The sequence below is a fragment of the Molossus molossus genome, unplaced genomic scaffold (assembly GCF_014108415.1).
Source record: "Molossus molossus isolate mMolMol1 unplaced genomic scaffold, mMolMol1.p scaffold_m16_p_11, whole genome shotgun sequence".
NCBI classification, from domain to species: Eukaryota; Metazoa; Chordata; class Mammalia; order Chiroptera; family Molossidae; genus Molossus; species Molossus molossus.
The window spans coordinates 99,420,762-99,445,970 of record NW_023425346.1 but is presented as its reverse complement, the minus strand read 5'-3'; the positions used below and the strand labels follow the sequence as shown (position 1 = coordinate 99,445,970).

Sequence of the window (25,209 nt, the reverse complement as noted above, 5' to 3'; positions counted from 1 at the left end):
GTGGCCAAATTGGTGATCGAATAAGATATTCGCTGATAAACCCAACACGGAATAGGGGCCTGGATGCATGCCCACCTGTGAAGGCACAGTGACCTGGCCGGGCAGGCTGGTGATGGGGCCGGGCCTTGGGGATGTTCAGCGCTGTGACTGCCCACAGCCAGGAGGCAGGAGCGTTAGGAGGTGAAGGCAGGTGCTTCCCGGGAGAAGATGGGTTTAAATCAGAGGAATTAACTCTAACATGTTAGAGCAGGGATGGATTTGAGAGAAAAGCGGCCCCAGAGGACAGGGGCAGGAACGGGGGCATCTCCGGGCTGGCACGTGGCTGGCCGCTCCTTCTCCTGGGCCTTGGGCGTTTCTCCGGACCCCCGGGAGGGTGTCCTGTCTGAACCACCTGAGGCCACTGTACACGCTTGTTCTTTCATCTGACCATGTCTTTCATCTTGTTGGCCACACTTGAGTGCTGCCTCAACGACACTCTTATAAAAAGAATGTCGGTCACACCACCTTCCCTCTTGTGCCCCTTTCTTGCAGGTTTTGTGAATGACTCCGTCACGAAATCCATCGTGGCTCTGCGCCTGACTCTGGTGGTGAAGGCCAGCACCTGTGTGCCGGCGGGGAGCAGTGCCCGTGACTCGGAGTGCTCGGGCAAAGGGGCGTGCACCACGAGGCCGTCGGAGGTAAGGGCAGCGGGGGCCTTAAGAAACATATATTGACATACAGGTGTCAGAAAAAGCCCCCCACATTTCTGGTTTCAGTAGATGTTAGTTTGCAGCGCGCACACACACGCATGCACGCACATCTCCATGTGATTTCTAGAGAAACTGCATTGAGCGTGTGCAGTGCTGGCTAGCCCTTCCTGCTTTGGTACGAACTAGAGTCTGTGAGCGGTGAGAAGTCGTCCTCGTGTCTAGTAGCTGAATCGAGAGCAATGGACGGAAGGAAAGGTAAGCGCAGAGCCATTTATTTCCCAGCTGTCCCACGATCCCCTCCTTGGACTGCATGCCTCATGCTGACAGCGGTTCCAGAAGTGCAAGTAAGAGAGGGATGGACAAGAGGCAGGGACGAGAGGCTGACATTATGTTTCACCTTTTGGACCAGCATCATCAACACCGTGGAAGACCTGAGTCTTGTTCCCCGTTTTCTTTGGTAGCTCAGGTCCCAGGGGCAGGGGGCAGGGGGCAGGGGGCAGGGGGCAGGGGTCAGGGCTGAGTACAGTTTCTCCTCCTCGTTTTCTGGTTAGTGACGGGGTCCAGAAGTCAGACCAGCAAAGGACTGGAGCAGCCACAGAGGCCAATCACCATCAGCCTGGGGCTCCCGTCAGACGTTGGCAGATGGACCCCAGGCTCCACCTGAGCGCACCAGGGGCGGGAGCCTCTGCCCTGACCAGGGGCCCATTCCGGGAGGACACAGTCCCTCCTACCACTTGTATTTCTGCGTCGGGCATCTGCTCGCCTCTCCCCAGTCCTACACGTCTTTCCAGCGGAGCTCACTTAAGCAGAAGTGGGTCCCACGATAGAAAAAGAGTGTGATTCGTTTCAGACCAATTTTAAGGGTAGCATGGGTCCATTTTCCTTGGCGACGCCTCCTTGTGTAACATCGGCACCTTCAGTAGCAGTGGTGTGACCTGGGCCAGGTGGAAGGAGTGGAGCACCTGGGGAAAGGGACGTTGGAAGACACTGCTCGTGTCATCTGGAAACAGTGATTTCGATGTACGTTAGGTGTGATATTGCAGTGGCTCACACTTACATTTTTCCGTAAGCTATCCCCTGTAGGGGGCAGAATGTCCTCAGAACCCGAGAAAGCAGCGGGAAGTATAATTTCTGCTGAGTCTCAGAAAGGAACACAGTCGTAAACCAAAGCCAGAGATGAACTCCCCGGGGTGGGGAGCGTGCCTGGCCTGAAGCCAGGGGTGAAGCATGAGGTTCCCATCACGAGCCGAGCCTGCCCCGTGGGTGGGTTTCCTTCTGTCTCCGCCACTGGACCCAACGCTTCTCTTTCTTGAGGGGAAGCTTCATTTATCAGCTGACTTTATGGGGAGCAAAGGACGGCGCGGGCGTTTCTCTGCGCCGGTCAAGGTGAGGGCACTGACTTGAGAAGAGATGATGAAACAGTGGGAGAGTGTCGGCCCTTCCCAGTGAGGCTGCGAAGAGGGGACACAGGGTTCTTCCCCAAATCCATTCATACTGTTTCCAGTGGGCGGTTCTGGGGCCTGATGAGCCCTCACAGCGATCATATCGGCGAAAGAGAAACGTCTTAGACCAGGAACAGAGAGCTGATCGCAGCATTTAGGACTGATGCCGGGGTTGGGATTCCCCGTGAGCTGCTCTCATAACGGACGGCCCTTCTGGGGAAGCCTTCGTTCACGGAGCCGGCACCACGCGATCCCGAAACACATTGTCTGCCGCAGCCCCAGGGGTCTCAGCTGCAGGACGGCTCCAGCTGAGAGGCTGCCTGGCGCCTTGGAACCCTTGCGGGCGGGGGGAGGCCGGGCAGTGGTAGCCCCTGGCGGGCGGCGGGGAAGCTGGCCGAAGCACTTTGTGCTCCGTGACAAAAAGGACTCCCGAGCCTTAGTGAGGAATCCGTGCTCATTTGAGCAGAGCACCGCAGAGGAAACGTGTCCTCATGACGGCACCAGCTCCTTTGAAGAGCTTTGCCCCGCCGGAGAAGACACCTCCGCCCTCTGTCCCACCTCCCAGCTCCACGCGTGGCTTCTGGAGTCTGGGGCCTCTGCTGTTGATTTGGTCAAAGCTCCCGTGTACCTTCCGTGGCCAGTCATCTAATCTGAGCCGTGAGAACGACCCGTGGGGACTGGACCCAGTGGTTAGACCGAAACTACCGCGTCCACTCACAGACCTGCATTTTCTTGTCCTGGGGGGATCATCGGAAGCCGGTCCGGCAGTTGACACAGACGGTGGGCACCCGCCTGCCGCTGGCAGAAGTGGGGACCGGAAGGAGGCCCATCTTCATTGTGTCCACTCGCGTTCCCGTGGCTTCTCGTGGTTATTGTCATGAGTTACAAGCCCTTTGCTAACCTGAAAAGACTGTTATCGTCAAGCTTGTTCCTTTGTACTCTGCGAAAATTAGAACTTATTCCACTCCGTGCAAAAATCTATTCCATAGTATGAGACGGAAAGAGCTATACAGCGGTTTACTGTTTCTAATCATTTCTATAACCTTTTATTAGATCATCCTTCAAAATAAAAGCGGTTCTGTTACTGCCATCATTGGGTGATGGCACTTGTTCTTCTGTCAGCTGGACTTTGGCGAGAGGACGCTGCACGGTTCCGAGTTGATGGGGCTTTGTGATAAAGCTTAGCTTGCTGTTCTGAGATAGCTCGCCGTCCTGGGAGGTCTTTTAAAATATTCACCATAGCACCATAAGGAGCTCTCTGTTTCTGAAAAGTACTTTTATTGCGAGGGTTGACCGATGCTTTCTTTTCCTTATGACATATTTGGACTGTTGGCTGCTACTTCTCTCTGAACTTTGCCAACAAGGTCGGCTGCTGCCTATGTGTTGATTCCTTAATTAGCTGGCAGGTGTGTCAGGGAGGCACACAGGTGATTTCTGCTGTGGGCCTTAGGCTTTGTTTTTTTTTTAATCCTCACCCAAGGATAATTTTCCATTTTTGTTCAGGTAGAGTGGGAGGGAGATAGAGGGAGAGGGAGGGAGGGAGAGAGAGAGAGAGAGAGAGAGAGAGACAGAGAGAAACATCGACTGGTTGCCTCCACACAACCCCAATCAAGGCTGGGGCCGAACCACAACCGAGGTACATGCCCTTGAGTGGAATAGAACCTGCAACTCATTGGTTCTCGGGCTGACTCTAACCGTTGAGCCAAATGGCCAGGGTGGCCTTAAGTATTCTTTAGATCCAGTTAGGTTCCATGGACCCCAACTCTCAAGAGCAAGAGATGTGTAGTAGCTAGTGTTCTTCGGAGAAACAGAACCCAGAGGAGGTAGACATGTGATTTATTTTAAGGAGTTGGCTCGTCGCGGATCCACTCATTGCGGAGTCTCAGTTCGAAATGTAGTTGAGGAGAGGCTGGTGGGGTGAAGCTGGGGAAGGAGCTGCAGTTCAAGTCCGCAGGCAGGCTGCTGGTGAACTAGGAGGAGCTGGTGTTGGGTGAAGTCCAAGGACTGCTGGGAGACTTTCCTCTAGCTTGGGGGAGGTCCGCCTTTGTTCCAGTCAGGCCTCAGCTGGCCAGAGGAGGCTCACCCTCATGATGTAGGGCAATCTGTTTTGCTCAAAGTCTGCTCATTTCAAGGTGAATCTCATCCGAAAACACCCTCGCAGAAACTTCCAGAATAATGCTTGACCCGATACCGAGGCACCATGGCCCAGCCAAGTGGGCATGTGAAGTTCGTCGTCACAAGATCCCCCCCAGTTCACTGCCGTGCCCTTTCTGCTCAACTGCATCCCTTGCCCACAAAAATAAAGGAGCAGTTTTAAATTCCATTTGCCTAGGACTCGCCTGAGGCCCTTGACAAAAAGCCATATTCCAGATCCCTCACTCAGATTCCGGAGCCTTTCGTTGGGCAGCCTGGTGGTTCTGATGCAGAAGTGGCTTGGGGACCATCACTCTGGACATGGAGGTCTCAGGAGCAGGGCCTCATCTCCCCGTTCCTGCCGGTTCCCTCAAGCACACACACCCCGTGTGCTCAGGGATTGCGCTGTTAACAACTCCAAGGGCACAGGGAATTAATCGAAAACAAGATAGGACTGCTGATAACTGATATGATGGTTCAATATGTGCCCCCAAACTGTCTTACTTGGTGGCCCTGGTTTATGTTGATAGATAAATGGGGTCAGGCCTTCCTTCTTAAAGGTCCCTTAGAAATCCCTCCGGCTCCTGCCCTCGGGATCCATCACCTTTCGGCTGTTTGGTCGGCTGCTGGAGCTGACTGCTCAGACTGTGTTTGGAGAGTTGAGCTGGCCCGAGCGCAAAGGCCCTCATGAGACCTTGAAAAGGGACTGTGACCTGGTGACCTGGTGAGAAAGAAAGGGGGTGGGAGGGTCGCAGAGGGAGCCCGTCATAGAATCCAAGAGGCCTTCACTGTGTCCTGGTACCAAAGGCACTAAGGTGTGGTGTCCTTTCCACAGGCTGTCCACGTGGTGGGCTGGGTCCCTGGGCTCTGCCCACCGCGGAGGGTTCTCCCTGCAGGTGCCGAGACTCAGCAGGAGAGGGGCAGCTCCTGTCCACGTGGTGGGCTGGGTCCCTGGGCTCTGCCCACCGCGGAGGGTTCTCCCTGCAGGTGCCGAGACTCAGCAGGAGAGGGGCACGTTCTGTCCACGTGGTGGGCTGGGTCCCTGGGCTCTGCCCACCGCGGAGGGTTCTCCCTGCAGGTGCCGAGACTCAGCAGGAGAGGGGCAGCTCCTGTCCACGTGGTGGGCTGGGTCCCTGGGCTCTGCCCACCGCGGAGGGTTCTCCCTACAGGTGCCGAGACTCAGCAGGAGAGGGGCAGCTCCTGTCCACGTGGTGGGCTGGGTCCCTGGGCTCTGTCCACCGCGGAGGGTTCTCCCTGCAGGTGCCGAGACTCAGCAGGAGAGGGGCAGCTTCTGTCCACGTGGTGGGCTGGGTCCCTGGGCTCTGCCCACCGCGGAGGGTTCTTCCTACAGGTGCTGAGACTCAGCAGGAGAGGGGCAGCTTCTGTCCACGTGGTGGGCTGGGTCCCTGGGCCCTGTCCACCGCGGAGGGTTCTTCCTACAGGTGCTGAGACTCAGCAGGAGAGGGGCAGCTCCTGTCCACGTGGTGGGCTGGGTCCCTGGGCTCTGCCCACCGCGGAGGGTTCTCCCTACAGGTGCCGAGACTCAGCAGGAGAGGGGCACGTTCTGTCCACGTGGTGGGCTGGGTCCCTGGGCTCTGCCCACTGCGGAGGGTTCTTCCTACAGGTGCTGAGACTCAGCAGGAGAGGGGCACGTTCTGTCCACGTGGTGGGCTGGGTCCCTGGGCTCTGCCCACCGCGGAGGGTTCTCCCTGCAGGTGCTGAGACTCAGCAGGAGAGGGGCACGTTCTGTCCACGTGGTGGGCTGGGTCCCTGGGCTCTGCCCACTGCGGAGGGTTCTTCCTACAGGTGCTGAGACTCAGCAGGAGAGGGGCAGGTAGAACCAGGGAGTCTACCGAGGAACCGTGCTCAGGGCCATTACAGACAAGAGACTCATTTATTCTAAGAAATTGTTTGCAGGGTGGTGGGGGAACCTTTCTCTTGACCGAGTAAAAGGCTAATTGATAATGCTCATGACACATTTTGAGCCAGAGGACAGATGCTTTGGATGTAATACCAAAACGAAGGTGTCTGAGAAACATGTATTTGCTAATCAAAGATGGGTGATCTTGCCCTGGCCGGTTTGGCTCAGAGGTTAGAGCATCAGTTCTTGGACCAATGAGTCGAGGGTTCGATTCCGGTCAATGGCACCTACCTCAGTTGTGGTTTGTCCCCGGCCCTGGTCAGGGTCGTGCTGGAGACAACCAATGTGTCCCTCTCACATTGCTGTTTCTCTCTCTCTCTCCCTCCCTCCCTCCAACTCTGTCTGAAAATAAATAGAAAAAATATCCTTGGGTGAAGGATTAAAAATATATATAGGTGATCTCTCCCACAGATTTTACTTGTGGAAACTGCACTGTGGACCTTTGAGGGAAAAAGTGCTGTTACAAATAATAAAAATAGAATAATAATGATCCGAAACACAACCACAGAGGTCATGACAGCAAGCGCAGCCCAGCGGTCACCTTTTCAGTGCGTGAAAAATGAGCCCGTCTAGCATTTCATTGATTCGTCTGAAGGATAATTCTTGGCACCAATGCACTTACGAAGCCATCGCTGCTGCTGAAGTCATAGAACAGGATGAGCGTATCGTTGCCTGCGTACAAATATGGCAGCGTATAGAAGTCGTTCACTGTGAATTATTTAGAGAAATAATTGTCAGGTTGTGTCCCAGAGGACAGATGTTTCGTCATGTCTCTGTTCGGCACCAGCATTTTCCAGACGTCGGAAATGCGTCTCCCTGTGCTAGCGGACAGCTGTGGCTTGCTGGCCCTACTGATGTATTAGGGTGAGGCTCGTGTCACTGGGACGTGTCCAGGGTCATAGGATTTAGAGTGCAAGGTGGTTGTGAAGAGACCTCTCGGCCTATTTTATTGTCGACACCAGGAAACCGAGGTCTCAGAGAGAGTAGCCCGGGAGCTGATCTGTGGTGGGGATGAAGGGAGATTTCTGGACTTCTGTTCTGTGCTCCTCCTGCTAGGTGACACTGTCCTTAGTCCCCCCCACCCCGCAGCGTCCTCCAGGAGGATGGTCACTGCTCGTTCCTGTCTTCACTGTTCACTGCAAGGAAAACCAGGCACCAGGTGGAAACCTTGCAGATGATTTGAGCTGCCGGTGGTAATGAAGCACGTGTCCAATTTATTTTTATCCTCACCTGAGGACATTTTTTTTTTTTTTTTGCATTTACCTTCAGATAGAACAGGAGAGAGAGGGGGTGGAAGAGAGAGAAACATCGATATGAGAGAGATACATCGACTGCTCGCCACCCACTCGACCCCAACCAGGGCCGGGGACAAACTGAAACCCACGTACATGCCCTTAGCGGGAACCGAACCCAGGACTCTCTGGTCTGCTGGCTGATGCTATAACCACTGACCCAAACTGGCCAGGACACGTGTCCAATTTCAATATGCATGCGAGTCCCCTGGGAATCTTGATAAAATGCAGACCTGGCCCACAGGGCCCGGGGTGGGACCGGGGACAAGCTGCTGGAGACCCTGAGGAATCTCGGGAGCATCAGACCAGGGCACGAGAGCTCGCGGTCTCCATGCCTTTCAGAGGAACTGAGCAGCCACAGTGGCCTCCGAGCCATGGTTATCTTTGGCATAATCCTACTGGAGCCTCTCTCTGGGATGCTCTTATTCTAGAGTCAAGTTTGAGAAAGTCACAGTCCAGGTGACATGAGTCACACCGAGAAAGAGAAGGTCCATGTCCATGGTGTGCAGACTTGCCGTGTAGTCCAGGAACTGCTGCTTGGGATGACTTCCCCCCAGTCTTACTGAGGTAGAATCGACATATTGCAGGAGTTTAAGGGCCACATAATGATTGGATATATATAGGTTGTGAAATGATCGCCACGAGAAGTTTAAATTTTTATTTTTTTCTTTGTTGATTTTAGAGAGAGAGGAAAGGAGAGGGAGAGAGAGAGAGAAACGTCGATGAGAGAGACCATCAATTGGCCACCTCCTGCATGTCCCCCACTGGGGATCGAACCCACAACCTGGGCATGCTTATCATCCATCACTTCACATAGTTACACTTTTATTTTTCTTGTAGTGAGAACTTTTAAGATCTATTATTGTAGCATCTTTTATTTATTTATTTTTATTGATTTTTAGAGAGAGGGAGGAAGAGAGAAAGAGAGAGAGAGAAACATGGATTCGTTCCACTTACTTGTGCATTCGTTGGTTGTTTCTCGTATGTGCCCTGACTGGGGATTGAGCCCGCAGCCTTGGAGCGCTAGGCCGATGCTCCCACCAGCTGAGCTACCTGGCCAGGGCCAGCACTTTGAAATGCAGTCTACAGTATTGTTCCCTGGAGTCACCGCGCCTGTATGTCGCAGCCCCGGACTCATGCACTCCCAGTTCTAAGATGAACACGTTCCAGAAACTGTTCTGCGCAGCCCACGACTTTGCACTCCGTTCTTACAATCTCAGACTTTACAAAGAGGAGGGAGACTCATTTTACAAGTCTGCGTCAGACCGGCGACTGTCGTTCTGCGATTTCACTGAATAATGTTTAGAACACAGAAATAAAGCTCTGACTAGATGTTGATGCCCGAGAGAAGAAAACCATGGAAACTGGGCGGGCCTGATTTCTTTGTCTTTCCCTCCATAAAATACTTACCCTTATCTGGGAATAACAGGGCCGAATGGCTTTGCCTGCGGAGGGCGCCCCCTGTAGGATCCAGGAAGCATCCGCAGTGCTTGACACACACAGGAGTTTATTCCACTCAGCATCTTGGATATTCATTTATTTCTGCACATTTTCATTCTCGTACCCAACATTCTGTGAGCACCAACATGTGTCTGGCAGGGAGCCTCACCCCAACAAAACACGAGGGAGGAAAACCACTGGCTCCCTGGTTTCCTAATATTGAAAGTCAAAACACTGGCGTTGGAAACCATTGGGCTTGACACTTACCTGATCCCCGAATCCCCTCTGGAATGTCATTAACCCCCACAGCCTCCCTTGGCCCCTAAGTAAATATCTAGGCAGTGCCCATTGGAGGCAGGCTGGTATTTTTTTCAGATTTTTAGGGGGAAAGAAACCTTTCAAAAAGTCCCACGCATGGTCTTCTGTTCTTGATGGCTGCTCCAAATATGGCTTTAAAGTGCAAATAATAAAAAATAATTGGACTCCTTTGTTTCCCTGAAGTCCGCCAGATTGGCACTTTAGTTCGATTGTGGCATTTGCCTGTTCCGTTCTGTGACGGCCTCTGAGCTTTGCAGAATCAGCTGGCTTTGCTGCTTACCCGTCCGAGTTGGGGAGTGGGAGGTGACTCAGAATGACCTGTCATGTGTTGGGGGACCATGCAGCATAACTTTGCCAAAACTAGAGAGAAGCATTAGCAGGTTCTGGGCATATGTTACTAACGTGTCTCGGTGACAGAGGGAGTCGGGGTTTCTTCGTGGTGTTAGATGAGATCTCGCTGCCTCCTGTTCATCCCTGTGGCTCTGTCTAGGGCTTGACTCCATTCTCTGCTGCTGCGCTAGACTCATGTGAAGACTTGTCCACTTTTGAAGTTTTATTACAAAACTGACTTCATGGAGCCCACTGGTTTTCTGACTTTGTGGTCTTAGGACTCCTTCGCATTTAAAAAAAAGGACTGCCCTGGCCGGTTTGACTCAGTGGTTAGAGCGTCGGCCTGCAGTCCAGAGAGGCCCGGGTTCGGTTCCCGCTAAGGGCACGTACCTCGGTTGCAGTTTGTCTCCTGCCCTGGTTGGGTCGTGTGGGTGGCAGCCACTCGATGTGTCTCTTTCACATCTATGTTTCTCTCTCTCTTTCTCTCCCCCTCCCACTCTATCTGAACAAAATATTGAAAAGTGTCCTTGGGTGAGGATAAAAAAAAAAATTGAAAAAATTGAAAAAAAGTGACTGAGGTCCCCAAAGAGCTCTTGCTTATTGGGCTCCATCTATTGATACTTATTGCATTAAATTAAAACTAAGGAATTAAAAATATTATTTCTTTTAATGAATAAACCCATCGCATGGTAACAAAAATGACACATTTTTAATGAAAAATAACTGTTTTCCAAAGCAAAAAGAGTTAAGTGAGAAGTGAAGCACTCTTTTCATTTTTACAAATCTCTTTACTGTCTGGCTTCAAAGAAGACAGCTGGGTTTTTACATTTGTTTTTATATTTGATCGATTGTGAAGCGTTGTTTTGGTTGAAGTATAGGAAGATAATTCAGCCTCACACAGATACTCGGTTGGAAAAAGGAGGAGTGTTTTAATATCCTTTTCAGATAATGGAATATCTTGAAAATACTCCCAAACTCACCAAGCGCAGAGTCATAAAGGTTAACTGCACATGGGATCTGAAACCACACCATGATGCCTTGCGCTCTGTGACACGAAACCCGCTGGTCTGTTCTGCGTTTCAGTCCTTCCACCAATAATGGTTCTTGTAACGTGACACGGTGGTCATTTGGAAGTTAATGGACTTACACAGAGCTTCCAGATGTTGACACGTTTCATTGTACAGTAACAACAACAGCAAAATCACGTCATGGTTAAAATCACCACCAATCCCATCAAAAGTTCTTTAAGTGTTAGGGGGGGTCTATCAAGCTCCTAGCGAGACCTAGCATTTTCCAAAATTCTAATTTTTCCTTTAAGGTTTTTCAAAGCTCACATTTTCTCTCTGACAACAAAAACTGCTGGTTGTTTTCCTTGAAGTGACAGGCTCACTCGGTTCACCTGAAAGGACACGTCGGAAGGACCTCAGTGTGCCTGTTAGTGGTTCTTTCGAGGAGAAGAGGTGTCCGTGGGAAGTGGGCTAGTTAGGTGCCGCCTCGCGGGACTGCGCTTGTGTTTCCTGGGACGACCCCTGGACTGTGGGGGGCAGCAGGGTGGCTTGATGCATCTCTCCCATTTTGTTACTCAGAATGTTACAAAGATGTGCAAAGGCTGAGATTTCATAAAACTGGCTGTTGAATTTTTTCCTGCAGCCTTTTTGTTGATCATTGTTGCAAGCTCTTTAGACGGTGAAGAGGAGCAAGGAGACGGAGGGATTGCGTTCAGAACATCGGCTGCTCCCGGGGAGGAGGCCGGAGACGGAAGCAGGGATCTCGCCATGGGAAGGATGGCAAGGGTGGTGGGCAGGACGCCGATCACACGGGCAGGGGGGTGGGTCACCGTGTGCCTCGCTCTTTTGATAAGTTTGGCACTAAGTGGAGGCAGAGAGCGGGATGGTACTCGGAGTGGGAAACTGGGTCAAAAGGAGGGTTTTTGCTCCTGCAGCACATTGAAATAGACAGAAGGAGAGAAACCGGCAGAGGTGACAGGTGGGGGGCGGGGTGTAATGAAGGGACGAAGGTCTGGAGAAGACGGAGTCGAGAGGAGCTGTGGGAGAGAAGGTGTGGAGATCTTCAGAAAAGGAAACAAAACTTCCTTCTTTGAGGCAAGTGATGTCAGGCACCAGGCTTGATAGGACTTAAAACAATTTTTTTTTTTTAAATCGAGGTAAAATTCATATGATACAAAATTAACCATTTTAAGGTGAACAACAATTCGGTGGCATTTGGTACATTCACAGTGTTGCGCAACCACCCCCTGTATCCAGTCCTAGGACATTTTCATCACCCCAGAAGGAAACACTGTGTCCATTCAGCAGTCAATCCCCACCCCGCCCCCTGCCCTGCCAACATCATTCTGTGTTCTCGCTCCATGGATGTACTCTTCCGATATTTCATATAAATGGCATCAACTGTGACAGTTTGCATCTGGCTTCTTTCCCTTAGCATGATGTTTTCAGAGTCTGTCCATGTAGTAGCGTGTGTCGGGGCTTCATTCCTCTTTACGGTTGAATAATGAATATTCCATTGTATGGATAGACTAGTTTGTTTATCCATTTATGGTTGATGGACGTTTGAGTTGTTTCCAGCTCTTGGCTACAGCGACTGGTGCTGCTATGAACCGTGTGTACTTGCAGTTCTTTTGGGTGTGCCCCTAGGGAGTGGGATTGCTGGGCCACGGGCAGCCCTAGGGTTAACTTCTTGAGGAAATGTCAGTTGTTTTTCACGTGGCCAGAGGACCGCTGTGCATCCCTACCGGCAGCGCTTGGGAACCCAGACTCCACGTGCCCACCAGCCACACTGCTGTGTTTCTGTTTCTGTTTCTTCCTGCCAACCCAGCGCGTGTGGAGTGGTACCTTGTGGTTTTGAGCTGCATTTTCCTAATGACTAAGAATGTTGATCCGGCAGCGATTTTTGTTGTTTTCTAAAAACTCCTATTATGCACTTTATGTCTTTGGAAAAAAAACATTTTGAATTTTTCAAAACTGAAGTCATGTCACCTTTGTGCAGATTATAGGAGGCACAGTCCTGGTTACAGGGGAAGAAATAGTTGCAGACACCAAGTAGCCGAGCCCCTAGGGATCTGACATTGCTCTGCCTCTGGGAGGAGGCAGGTGGCCCCATCACCTGAGCCCCCTTGAGCAGCGGTCCAGGCCAGGGGAGCAGTGGGGTAGATGTCTGCTCCATCCCAGGTTAGCCTTGGCCTGACGTCCACTGAGGATCTTGATTTATTCCTAGCGAATGTGAGATGAGGCAGATTCCGTCAGAAAAGATGCTCCTCTAACAGTACCCTGAAATTGACTGGCAGCTGGCCAGGAACCCACCTCCTCCGTGGGGAAGGAGTGGGGCCGGCAGCGCCCCAACTCCTGTCAGGATGTCACGAGTCGCTGCCAGGGTTTCTTCCTTAGCCGCATTTGCCTTGTATTCCAAGAATAATCCTGAGCAAGGAGGAACTCACTCTGCACTCAACTTCCTTGGACAAAATGGGCGTTTTTGAGGCTAGATCAGCACCGAATTGAGCCACGAGCGTGAATCCTTTCCAAATTCTCACTGGAGGAGAATTTGTAGTTTAATGATACTTCTGCAGTTGAACAGGATATTTCCAAGCCAACAAGGGAAAGAGGATCTGGCCCCAGAAGGGAATGAGCCTCTCCCTGGACCACGGCAGCTGTGCAGTGATGGATGGACGGAGCAGGGTTACCACAGGCCCCTTGGACTGCTGCCCTGAGCACAGTCGACTCTCTCCATACGACTGTCCTTGGTTTCCACACAGTCTCTGGGCAGAAAATCAAGCTGTGTCTCAAGCTCAGACAGAGGTGATGAGGTGATATGTGCAGTAAGATATCATTTAACACTTGAGCGTGGAAAGAAGGGCACAGAAGACACTGGTGTGACGGTCTTCCAGGAGTCAGCAGAGGCCCAGCACATGTGGAATGTTCCAGAGCTGTCCAGAATTCAAAGGTCATTAATTACATGGGACGTCAGAACTGTCACACATCTGTTTACAGCACAGATATTCTGGCAGGAGACGAGGGGAAAACGAAGCTCACGAACAGAAGAAATACAGGTAGCAGCGGATGCAATAGCATTTGTACCTCCCATAAATAATGATGCCTGTGGATGAGTGTCTGTATCTAGAGAAAAACTTAGAAAATTTGCTTTTCCCTCTTCATCCTATCTCCACATCGTAATTCAGTAAATGCTTCCCTAATTCCACTAGTGTGTTTCTGATTTTTCTTTCCTACTAACCTTTTCCATTTCTTTAAAAAAAAACCTTTTTTCTTTATTGATTTCTAAAGAGAGAAGAAGGGAGAGGGAGAGAGAGATAGAAACATCAATGAGAGAGAACATCGATTGGCTGCCTTCTGCATGCCCTCCATTGGGGATAGGGCCCACAACCTGGGCATGTGCCCTGACTGGAAATCGAACCAGCGACCTCTAGGTGCAGGGGTCAACAGCCGGGCTAACCTTTTTCATTTCTTTACATGCTTTCTTCATTACATTTTATCTTTACTCTTTTTTTTTTTTTGTAATTCTCTGGTCTCAGTTTGATTTAGTATATATTTAGGTGCTGGTAAGCAAAGTCTAATAGGTAGTCACCATCGAATGGTGTCAGGAACAGAGAGTTGAACACAATGATATGAATTAGGCAAATTCGACATGGATGCAAGAGACATTAATGGTCAGTGGACATCAAACTATTAAAAGAATGAGTTATATATCAGGAAAGCACAGCTGATGTGATGATGAAGCAGTCTGCTCAGCAAGTTTCCTAGAGTCTGGAATGGAAGAGCCTTTAGCAAGGTGAATGACAAAGGCCATGGCTGGTTGAACTTTGATTAGATTAAGGCTGGGGCTGCCCCATAGCCCAAGGTTGAAGGCTGTGGGAACATGTATTGGAATCTGGTCACCTTTTTTCAAGCTTGAATTACCTTCATTGATTTTCCAATCAAAACTTGCTCCTCTATTTTTAGGGTTTCTCTACACATGGAAGATTTTGGGGATTAAAAAAGATACTATGTTGTGATATCTAAAATCAGAAGCAGCAGCTAAAGTTGACTTTGGTCTGTAGGGCTTTGTGATGTGGCTAAAATAAATAAAAATGTAAGAAGTTTGGGATCCCTTGTTTGGATTGGTATCATATTATACTTCCGTCTTCTACCATAAGAACACAAAATAACAATTCATTCTGTAATCTAATCAAAGAGACCCCATTAAATTCCACTTGGTTGAAATGCCCAGGATGCTAATGAGACATCGGTTTCATTGCTGTATGCTGGTAGGAAGACTCGTCCAGTCACCTGGGTCCTGTGACATGGACATTTTCCTCATTTGAATTATTAAACGGAGATATTGAGATGTTTGGGAATTAAGTGGCATAGTTTCGGTAAGGGCTGACATTTTTAAATTTGATGGTGCTAACTTTTAGTTGTGTTTAGATCAGTAAAAAGCATAGGAAGTCTTTATTATTTCTGTCATCTCGTTGGAGAGAGAATTCAAGTCTACCACAAATATCTTTGTGTTTGAAGATAGCTATTCCTGTACTTGGTCCAGAGGATGTCAGTGTGGCTTTTGCGTTTGTACAAACCAGTCTGTTGACGTCTGAGGCTTTGTGGCCCAGTGGAGGCCAGTGGACATGGGGGCAGATCAGAGGTCAAGGTCCGACTCTGGTACTTACTGAAGTTGCATCACACCATTCCCGATGTCTCGTCTGATGATGGGAATGATGAGAATGTCCACGTCACAGAGCTGTGGCTATGCAAGGCTGAGGTCCTGCACGGATCCACATGGCTGCTGGGAAACCCTAATGCAATTTGAAACGAGATCGTATCCGTGGAAGTGTCGGCGGCGAGACGGCGCCAGAATGTCACCAGCGATTGAGCCTCGGTTCAGCAACCTCAGTTCTTGAGTTCTGGCTAAGAAAGAATTCAGAGTCAAGGCTCTAACTATAAGAGAAAGTTTATTTAGAAAGTCACAGAGGTAGGAAAAGTGAGCCAACTAGGCGTGGGTTCAGGAAACAAGTTACAGAGGGAAACGAGGGGCTGTTGGAGGTTAGGAGAAAGAGAGACACAAGGAAAATGTGCCTGGGGGGAGGGCCTGGGGAAAGGCATTGGCATACTCCCTAAAGGGGGCCACCCGGGTCTTCCTTCTTGAGGGTATTTATCTGGAGGTCTCAGGGAGGATCCCAATAGGATATTCATCAGCTTTCCAGATGTGTCCTTTCAGGGTCGTGGTCTCTGCTGATTGGTTGGCACCAGACGGGTTCATTAGTCATTGCACTGGGTACTGAGGTCAGCCATGGCATTGCTTGTCTAGTTTTGCTGCTTTTCTGGTCCTGGAGCTGAAACCCAACTGAGGCCTAGTTGTGATCCCTAGGGGTTAAGGGAGTGGTCGTGCAAGGACCCACAAGGGAGTCAAATAAGGCCACTCTTTGGCCCCTTGTTTCTCCTCCAAGGGGGTCAGGAGAGGGTCTGAACCATGTGACCAGCAATGAAAGGTCCAGGGTCCAAACTGCATGACCAGCGAAATGCTAGGGTAGGAAAGGCTCCCCTGGGATCAAGGTCCTCGTTTGCCCAGTGTTGCCTGTTGCGAGGTGCCTGGAGCTTTCTGCCTTGGTGACCTTTGTACCTGGTTCACAGTCCTTGCTGTGCTCATGTCTGGCTAACCGCCTACCACAGAAGCCTTTTTAAAGAGCTTTACAAATTGTAGGTGGCCCTTGTGATATGCAAATCAACGGAGATGGCACCAAGAGCCACCTTCCTGTGGCCCCTGTTGCGCTTGGCAGTCCAACCCTGCCGTCCTTGAAGTGCTCCAACTCTTCTGCTCTTCAGATACCCGGGGATGCTCTGGCCCACACGGCTGGTTTGAACTGAGTGTAGTGGAATAATTTGGGGCTAGACTCACGTTTAACTTCCTTCTCAGCATCCTAACTTTAAAAAATAATCGTTTGCTCAGTGGTTGAGAGTCGACCCACGCGCCAAGAGGTTGCTGGTTTGATTCCCAGTCAGGGCACATGCCCAGATTGTGGGCCAAATCCCCAGTGGGGGGTGTGCAGGAGGCGGCCAGTCGATGTTCTCTCTCATCAGTGTTTCTATCTCTCTCTCCCTCTCCCTTCTTCTTTCTCTTAAAAAAAAATCAATGAAATCATATTTTGAAAAAAAATTGGTGCCCTGGCTGGTTTGGCTCAGTGGATAGAGTGTCAGCCTGCAGACTGAAGGGTCATGGGTTCAATTCCTGGTCAAGGACATGTACCTGGGTTGCAGGTTTGATCCCCGGCCCTGGTCGGGGTTGTGTGGGAGGCAACCAAGTGATGTGTCTCTCTCACATCGATGTTTCTCCTACCCTCTCCCTCCTTTCTGCTCTTTCTAAAACAAAACAAAACAAAAAAACAATGGGAAAATATCCTTGGGTGAGGAGTAACAAGAAAAAATAAAAAACTAAAAATAAAATAAAATTGTTGTCAAATATCAATTGTAGCCGGCAATACTCATGAATACGTAATTGTTCTCCAAGAAGGATCCTGATAAAAGGGCCTTCTAAAAAAAAATGGCAGAACCATTGTTACCAACTATCAGTAGTACTAGAGGATCATTTCTTTAAATGTTTTATTATGAAGGTCTTTATTTCTGAACTGAAATTATTTTTTAAAAATACTTCTGAAAATATAAAAGTAACTTGACATTGGTACAGTTGAGTGGCCCACGCTTTTAGACAGAAGGCAGCGGGCTGGGGGTGTCTACTTGGTGTAAGATTCAGGGATATTTAGGGCTGTCCCTTCACCCCAAATTGCCTTGACATACATCAGCCCGGCAGGATGCCTGCAAGCCCACTGCTGGAGCTCCATTCCTGTGTAATTACAGCATGATTTCCTATTTAAATGCAAATGGCCCTGAAATGGTAGCCCATTAAGGTGTTATCTATCATTAAGACTGGAATAACAGTTCAGTCAAGGGTTGAATTTAGCAGGAAAGAGAATAGTAGATAATTCTAGAAGGCAGGTGCCCCCTGGAGGTGTTGGGTATGAGAACAGGGCCCTGCGTGGGGGAGGTGAGATCTATCAAATTTGCCAGCAAACCTGAGCCTCGGTTCGGTTTTCACGACTCCCTCGTTCAGCAGCAGCGGAGAGGCTGGAGGCATCTGAGCCGTTCTGAGACAGCTGCTCCGCCAATGAACAAAACTCCTTCTAGCTGAGAGGATCCTGAGAAACTCCAGGAGAAGTGTTCATCTGGTGACATAGATGACCTTGAGCCCGTTCCACAGCAGAAGCTCATGTATGCAGCCCTAGAGGAAACAGCAGTTGGGGCCAGCTCATGGGATCTTCCAACATGTGCATCTAAAAATTACAATTGCCCCAAACGGGTAGGGGCTGGCTCTGCACCGGGCCCGCGGCACGGCAGCCGCACTCCTGGGTGTACCGACCTTGGCTGGCACCTGGGCACATGGGAGAGGAGGCACACAGATGCATCTTGCTAGCTCAAGGACCTCCACTCCCCACAGCCCTGTGACATGGACATAGCATTATCCCGTCTAAAGATGGGGACACAGAGGCTCTAGGAAACTCAGCCTGCCTTTCCCCCGCCCCCCCAAATAAAGAACCTGTAAAAGCAAAACTCAGTTTTCCACCTTCCTATGTTCTTCCCTACTGTGTGTTTCTTTCTCCAGTGGGTTCCCTTTACCTGTGCAGGGGACCTTCACTGCTGACAATGTGGTCACATGTGTGGAGGTTTCCCCCACACCAACCAGCAATTCTTGGGTACCAGCTGGGTGTCCTATACTTTAACAAAATCCTGACACTGTCTGGAGAGAGCATCCATCCCACGTGACCCCTTTCCCTTCAGGAGCCAATCTCAAGCCCCTGTCATCTATCACCTCACTTCTGATTGGCTGTAGATTGGAGGTTCCCACAACCCCTCCTTGGATTTGATTAGTTTTCTAGAGGAGCTCACAGAACTCAGAGAAACACTTCTTACATTTACCAGTTTATGGAAGAATATGATAAAGCTCACCGGTGAACAATAAATGAGGAGATGCATAGGGGGAGGTCTGGGGAGGTCCTGAGTGAAGGAGTTTTCATCCCTTTGAAGTTGGGGGGCATGACCCTCCTGGTGTTTGTCAGACTGGAAGCTCACGGACCCCTGTACTGTTTGGATTTGTATGGAGGCTTCATCACGCGGGCATGATCAATGACCGACTCCGTTTCCAGCCCGCCTCCCCTCTCTGGAGGTTGGGGATGGAGCCGAAAATTCCAAGCTTCTCATCACGGCTTGGTCTTTCCTGGAACCAGCCGCCACCCAGGAGCCATCCGGGAGCCCACCCGGAGTCGCCTCGTTAGAACAAGGTCACTCCTAGCAACCAGGAAACCCCAAGGGATTTAGGAGCTTGGTTTTAGGAACTGGAGTGTCCAAGGCCAAGTAGTAGAGCAAAAGATGCTCCCAGTGCCGTCATCACTTAGGAAAGGACAAGGGTTTCAGCAGCTCTGGACCAGGGACCTGTGGCACGGACCAAATATGTACTTTTTCTATTATGTCACAGAACCTAAATTCAACACCCTCTTCCAAGAGTCATGAGTTAGAAAAGAAACGAGAAGCATCAAACTGGTTAACATAGGATACATTAACGAAGAAATTTTTGAAAGGAAGACATGAGCAGTGTTAATGTCCTTACATTCAAAATATCTATGCAGATTTTCTCTCTTATTCAAGCTGGAGGACTGAATTATCACCCACAAGACATGGCTTCACGGGACTGTTGTAGATGAATAAAAACACTTCGAAAGCGAGATTCACCTTGCCTGTGAACGTATCTTTTGTCACCCCCGAGTTAGGGATTTGGATGAGTTTTTCTGGAAATTATAATGATTCTTTTTTAATTCTCCTGGAGAAACACATTTATTAGATATCACCTGCCATTTGTCCAATCTTAAAATGATGAAAGCAACAAACATTTATTGAGATAAGATTTAATTAAAATGAGTGATAGGACCTTCCCACTTCTGCTGGTGTTATTTCAATTTGTGTGAGTATAAATTCAATAAAGCAAGAACTGCATTGATCAGATCAGGGACTCTATATAAATAAAAATCATTCACAGTAAAATAAAAAGATAGTGTATTTTCCCCCTCCAAATGCTGAAGAAATGTCTTTAGTCAAAGTCTGTAGTATCAAGGATTGTATCATCAAGCAAAACAAACCTCTTGCAATTTAGGCTGTGATACCACTATTCTAGATTTATGTGTCTCTTCTTATTTCAATAGGAAAACAAGGGGCTGAATAATTGCATTCACTCTCCATGAGCAAGGTTGAATCGATCCCATACGTCAACTCTATGTTGTGTTTTACTTTTTTGCTTATTTACAGTCTCTCTCTTAGGGTTGGATAGAAACTATAAAATAGTCTATTTAGAGGAAAACAATGCGAAGACTAAGGCAGAGGAGAATTATAGGTCCAGTGGGAAAGGAAATCTAGGTTCAGGTTGTGAATGTTCGGAGGGAGACCCGAATACCAGCTGAAGGCAGGAATTGGGGACCCACACCCTGTGGGCTAGGAGTTGCTGAATATCTGTTGCATAATTTTAGGTCTTTCAACAGTTAAATTTTGAAAATCACAACATAAATAATAGAATCTTTGGATTACAGCCCATCTCCTTTCTTTTTTGTGTGCCTGTTATTGAAGTGAGGTCAAACAGGAAACAAAGTAATAAATACTATAAACGACTCGCCCAAGGTCAAGGAGGCGGAAGAACAGGATCTCAGCCAGCAGAGCAGGGTTTCCTCTTACCGTCTGCACGGCCCTCTGGGGTTCACTGTAAATGGAGTTTGTGTGTGTGTACAGGCTGAGCCCCAGCATCAGATTACCTGGGCTCAACTTTCAACTCGTCAGTTAATTATCCGGCCAGCTTGGTCAATACACTCACCCTCTCTGTACCTAGGTTTCCTCAGCTGTGACATTGGAATAACAGGGGCACTGAGGATAACTGTGCTTTGCAAAGCTCTGGGAACGGTGCCTGGCATGTATTGAGTGCTCAGGGTTGTTCCCGATGATGATGAGAGTGATGATGATGAGAACACAGACTGGTTTCTTGAACGAGGTTGGTGCTTCGAGAGCACGTGAACTGCAGCTCTGTACCTCTGCATGGGTGCCGACCTGTTCACGCCGCCGTTGTTCAATGGGTACTGGGTGGCCTCTAGGATAATCGGTTGGATACGGTAAACCTTAATGAAACATTTGTGGAATCCCGAAAGCAGCATTTGAAGAAGACCACTGTGAAGAGAGTAGGAGGTACAGCCAGAGAGGGGATGGTGGGTATTGTGGACTGCACTGTGTCCCTGCAAAATTCGTGTGGTGAAGTTCTAACCTGTGGCACGTACCTCAGAATGTGACTGTACATGGAGACTGGGCCTTTCGAGAGGTGGTTAAGGATACAAGGAGGTCACGTGGCTGGGTTCTAATCCAATACAACTGGTGTCCTTATAAAAGGAGGCAATTAGGACGTAGGCATACACAGAGGGAGGAAAGACCACACGAAGACGAGGGAGCAGACAGCCGTCTATAAATCAGGGAGAGAGGCCTTCAAGAAAACCAACCCTGCCTATACCTTCATTTGGGAGTTCCCAGCCTTTAGAGTCGCGAGAAAATACATTTCTGTGGTTGAAGCCACCCTGGCTGGGTGCTCTGGTAGCTGCAGCAGATGGACACAGTGAGAATAGGCAAGGACCCCGCCAGGTGGGGTTAGCGCTCCAGAGTGGCAGGGAGTCACCTGGAGCAGGACCGTGACAGTGGGGACTGAAACCAGGTCCATCAGACCTGAGGGGGAAGGAGGTCATCCTCTTTGAATTCCTGCTCTGTGCCTGATTGCTCCCCTATCCCCTTTCTCAGAACGTTATCTGAGCCCTGCTTCTCCGACTTTGCAACTCAATTCCTTGCATTTCTGAATAGTATCTGATATCATAAGAACATCTTTGCAATGAGACCAAATCTGCCTGTGTCTAGGGGTGTGACCTTGAGCAAGCTACCTAAGTTCTCTGATCTCTCAGTGGTGAAAGAGGAAAAAGGACCGATCTCGCAAGACTGTTGGGTGGATTAAATGGATCCTTGTACGGTACTTGGCGTGTGGTGCGGCTCTCTTCAATAAATGATAGTTTTGTACCCTGCTCTGTCCCTACTGGATTTCCATCTTCAGAGAAAGTTACTGCTGGTTTATTGTCGTTGCTTTATGTTTAAAAATGTAATTCAGCCCTGGCTAGTTTGGCTCAGCGGTTGGAGCGTCGGCCTGCAGACCAGAGAGTCCTGGGTTCAGTTCCCGCTAGGGGCGCATACCAAAAAAAATTGTAATTCATAGTGAGTTTTCCATCTGAGGTCGCCTGAGGAAGATGTTGGGAAAGATCTCTATTCTTCAGTGAGTCCTTCTCATCAATAATTGATACATCAAAATGCCCAATTTCTTTTCTCCTACCATTTTCTTTTGGTACAATAATGGGATTTTAAAATAAGAAAGCAGAATGGTATGTCATCTACTTGTGGGATCAGGCTATTTTCAGGGAAATTCAATAAAAGATGAATTTTCAGTGACTTTCATTTTCTTCAAAGTCAGACTTGACTTTTGCGAGTGGTTTGGAATGTTTCAGCAGACAAGGACCCTCATGCTTGTGACTTGGACACGGAGGCTGATGGCGTGGAGATCTTGGACCCATGTGGCCACGCTCAGAGTGCTGGGAACATGTGCGTCGGCAGAATGTGGTTGCAGTGGCGTTTGAACGTCTCCATGGGCCCATGCATACCTCCAACTTTAGGAAGGAAGGCTTTTACCAAGTTTCCTGAAAGATATTCACTTTTTGCTCCCGAATAATGAAGTGAGCATCAATGTCCTCTGGAAGTCAAGAGCCGGACTCTCGGTCATCACTGTTTCTAGTGTTGAGAATTTCACATTTGAGCCAGAGAAATGAATCCTACGAAGTCATGAATGTCAAGTCTCAAATTTAGTGTTTAGATGATCTGCATGTTTCTGAGCTTATTTATTTATTTATTTTTATCCTCAATCGAGGACATTTTTCCATTTTTTTGTTCAGATAGAGTGGGAGGGAGAGGAAGAGAGAGAGAGAGAGAGAGAGAGAGAAACATCGACGTGAAAGGGACACATCGAGTGGCTGCCACCCGCACAACCAACCAGGGCCGGGGACAAACTGCAAACATGCCCTTAGTGGGAACTGAACCTGGGTCTCTCTGGACCACAGGCCGGTGCTCTAACCGCTGAGCAAAACTGGCCAGGGCTCTGAGCTTATTTTTAAAAATAAGCTGCTGCATTTACAATTAATGAACCCAAATGGAAGAGCCATAGTATTTCCGTCTAGTGGGGAAATAAGATTATGAGCCATAAGCAGTGAAAGTATGTTGTTCGAATTACATGGGGCATGAATAGAAGTCCCAGCTAAAAGACAAGAATTTGAAAAACTAGCTCATAGCCGGTTTCCTTTGAGATAGCTTACCGTGTCACAGCGGAGGCGACAATTCGTCCCCGTGCCTGGAGTCCAGGTGTGCCCGTGTGGCCCGGGCTCAGGGCCAGGCACTTGTAAACGCTCACACATCACAAATAGATTTGTCATATAATGTCTTAAATTTTGCATCTGATTCTTTCTGTTTCTTGAAATACTAAACCTGGGTTTAGAGAAAGACTGAAAGAGCACGCGGGGCTGATCTGGTCCTGGAGTTAGAGTTCATCTGTGTGTAATCAAACGATGCTGGGATGAGCATCTGTGGCCCCACCTCCACCGGTGTAGGGGCGACATTGCGACTGACGCTGCATTGTTCCATGAGTCGTTTGTGCCTCACCGCCTTCCTTTCCCCAAGCCCGCGTAGAGCAATATAAGCTCTCCGTCAGGGGTCCCAGAAAGCCCTTACTTGGGACACTTTCTTCCTGGACAGTTGCATCTGGAGCTCATCCATTAACCAGGAGCAAAAAGATTCCAGAGCTTTCCAACGTAGGGACACAGACTCTGCTTCTTCACCCTGCCGTGCGTGGAGAGCTAGTTCGGAGAGGTCTCCTGCCTTTTTACCCATCGGCTCTGTAGGAGGACTTGCTGTCCCAGCCAGGGTCTGGGCTGGCTGTGCCCTGCCTGTGACCCCGGCGTGCTGGGGAAGCTGAGAGGCAGCCAAGCCTTCCCTCGGCGTAGCAATGGCTTCTCTTCAAGGGGACTCGGACGTCAGAGGGAAATGTGCTCAGCGCTGTGATTCATGTGGTCCACAGGAGCATGCTTGTGGCCCTCAGGACACGCAGCGCTTTTCCTGGCGCTTGGATGTGAAATACATTCCTGGAGTGGGACTTCACATACGGGCACTGGGTGACGTGCATGCTGGTTCTCTGCAGTGTCCCCGTGGGAAATGCAATAGCCGATTCTGGGTACCGCACGCTGACATGTGGCTCTGATGTTTCCGAGTTTGATCTTTCCTTTCGTGGGACTTAGCCAGACTCTTAAAATAAAAGCAACACATTTTTTTTAATAGAAAAATTTTAAACATATATAAAATTAATTTGGCAGGCCACCATGTCATTTGAGTAATTTGGCAAACCACCATGCCTGCATCACTTAGTTTCAACAATTATCAACTCATTAGCCAGAGTTTTGACCTTGCAGATGTTCAGACATTTAATTATGAATAGCCCAGATGTTGTTGTTTGGAACCAGGCTGGCCCATGATGGAAATTGATATTGGCCCGGAGTGTCCATTAGCCAGGAGTGGTTTAAATAAATGTTTTCCCGATTTCGAGAGGTTTCGGGGCTCTTCAGTCACCTTTTTGCTTGGGATTGCCCTCCTAACCCTTGTTGACTATCCCCTTTGAAATGAATGTGTGGTTGTGGGATGTATAAGAGGCCATGATGCTGTCTTAACAAAACACAAGGTCCTCAGAGATGCAAAGGGAGTTGGGGAAGAGGCTCTCCAGCATCTTCTGTGAGCATCCTGCCATGCAGTTGGCCTGGTTGACAAACACGTAAACATCTGTGATGCACGAGTCACGAAAGTCCCGCAAGGGAAGGCCCTCCGATTCTGGCGCAGAGTCCGTGCGGGAGTGATTAGGCTTTCAACCCTTGGCAAGGATATTTTTACTTCATCTTGCCACGTTATTTGAATAATTTTGTTATTATTCTCAAGGCTAAAGGAAATTAGAATCGGTGAACTCAAAGGGGAGTCAATGATGCTAGCAAGGAAGGCAGCCAGACAGTAAGGGGGGAGGTAGAAAAATGACATATTTGGAGCGGGACCTAAAATAGCACAGTTGTGGGGGTAGGTTTAGAGTCAGGGTGAAGGGTGCCCCCACACACATTTATTGTGTGCAGAGACCATGGCAATGACAGGACGGGACGCAGCTGCATGGGGGAAAGGGTTTAGAATCAGAGGCTATGGGTTTGAACCTTGACCTTAGACTTGCCTGCTGGGACGCCTTCAACGCTTTATCTGACCTCTCTGTCAAATCTGCGTTTAACTCCCCAAACAGAGCTGACAGTGCACACCTGAGAGGCATGGTGAAGATTAATGAGATAATTAATGAGATAACTGGATCTCACTGTTTACTATAAACACTGAGATCCAGTGTCTGGTCAGCTGGGACTTTATGTAGATATGGATATCTCTGGGATAGCAAAAAGAGATAACTGT

The 25,209-nt window shown here is 49.2% G+C and overlaps 1 protein-coding gene across 1 annotated transcript in view; it reads left to right on the top strand.

Annotated features, from left to right (window-relative positions):
• Positions 1-25,209, top strand: part of DNER (delta/notch like EGF repeat containing) — a 270,425-nt gene that overhangs the window by 140,356 nt on the left and 104,860 nt on the right. Inside the window, exon 5 of the mRNA XM_036254307.1 lies at positions 532-677. Within this exon, the coding sequence (XP_036110200.1) occupies positions 532-677 (146 nt within the window). The remainder of the gene's footprint in view (positions 1-531; positions 678-25,209) is intronic.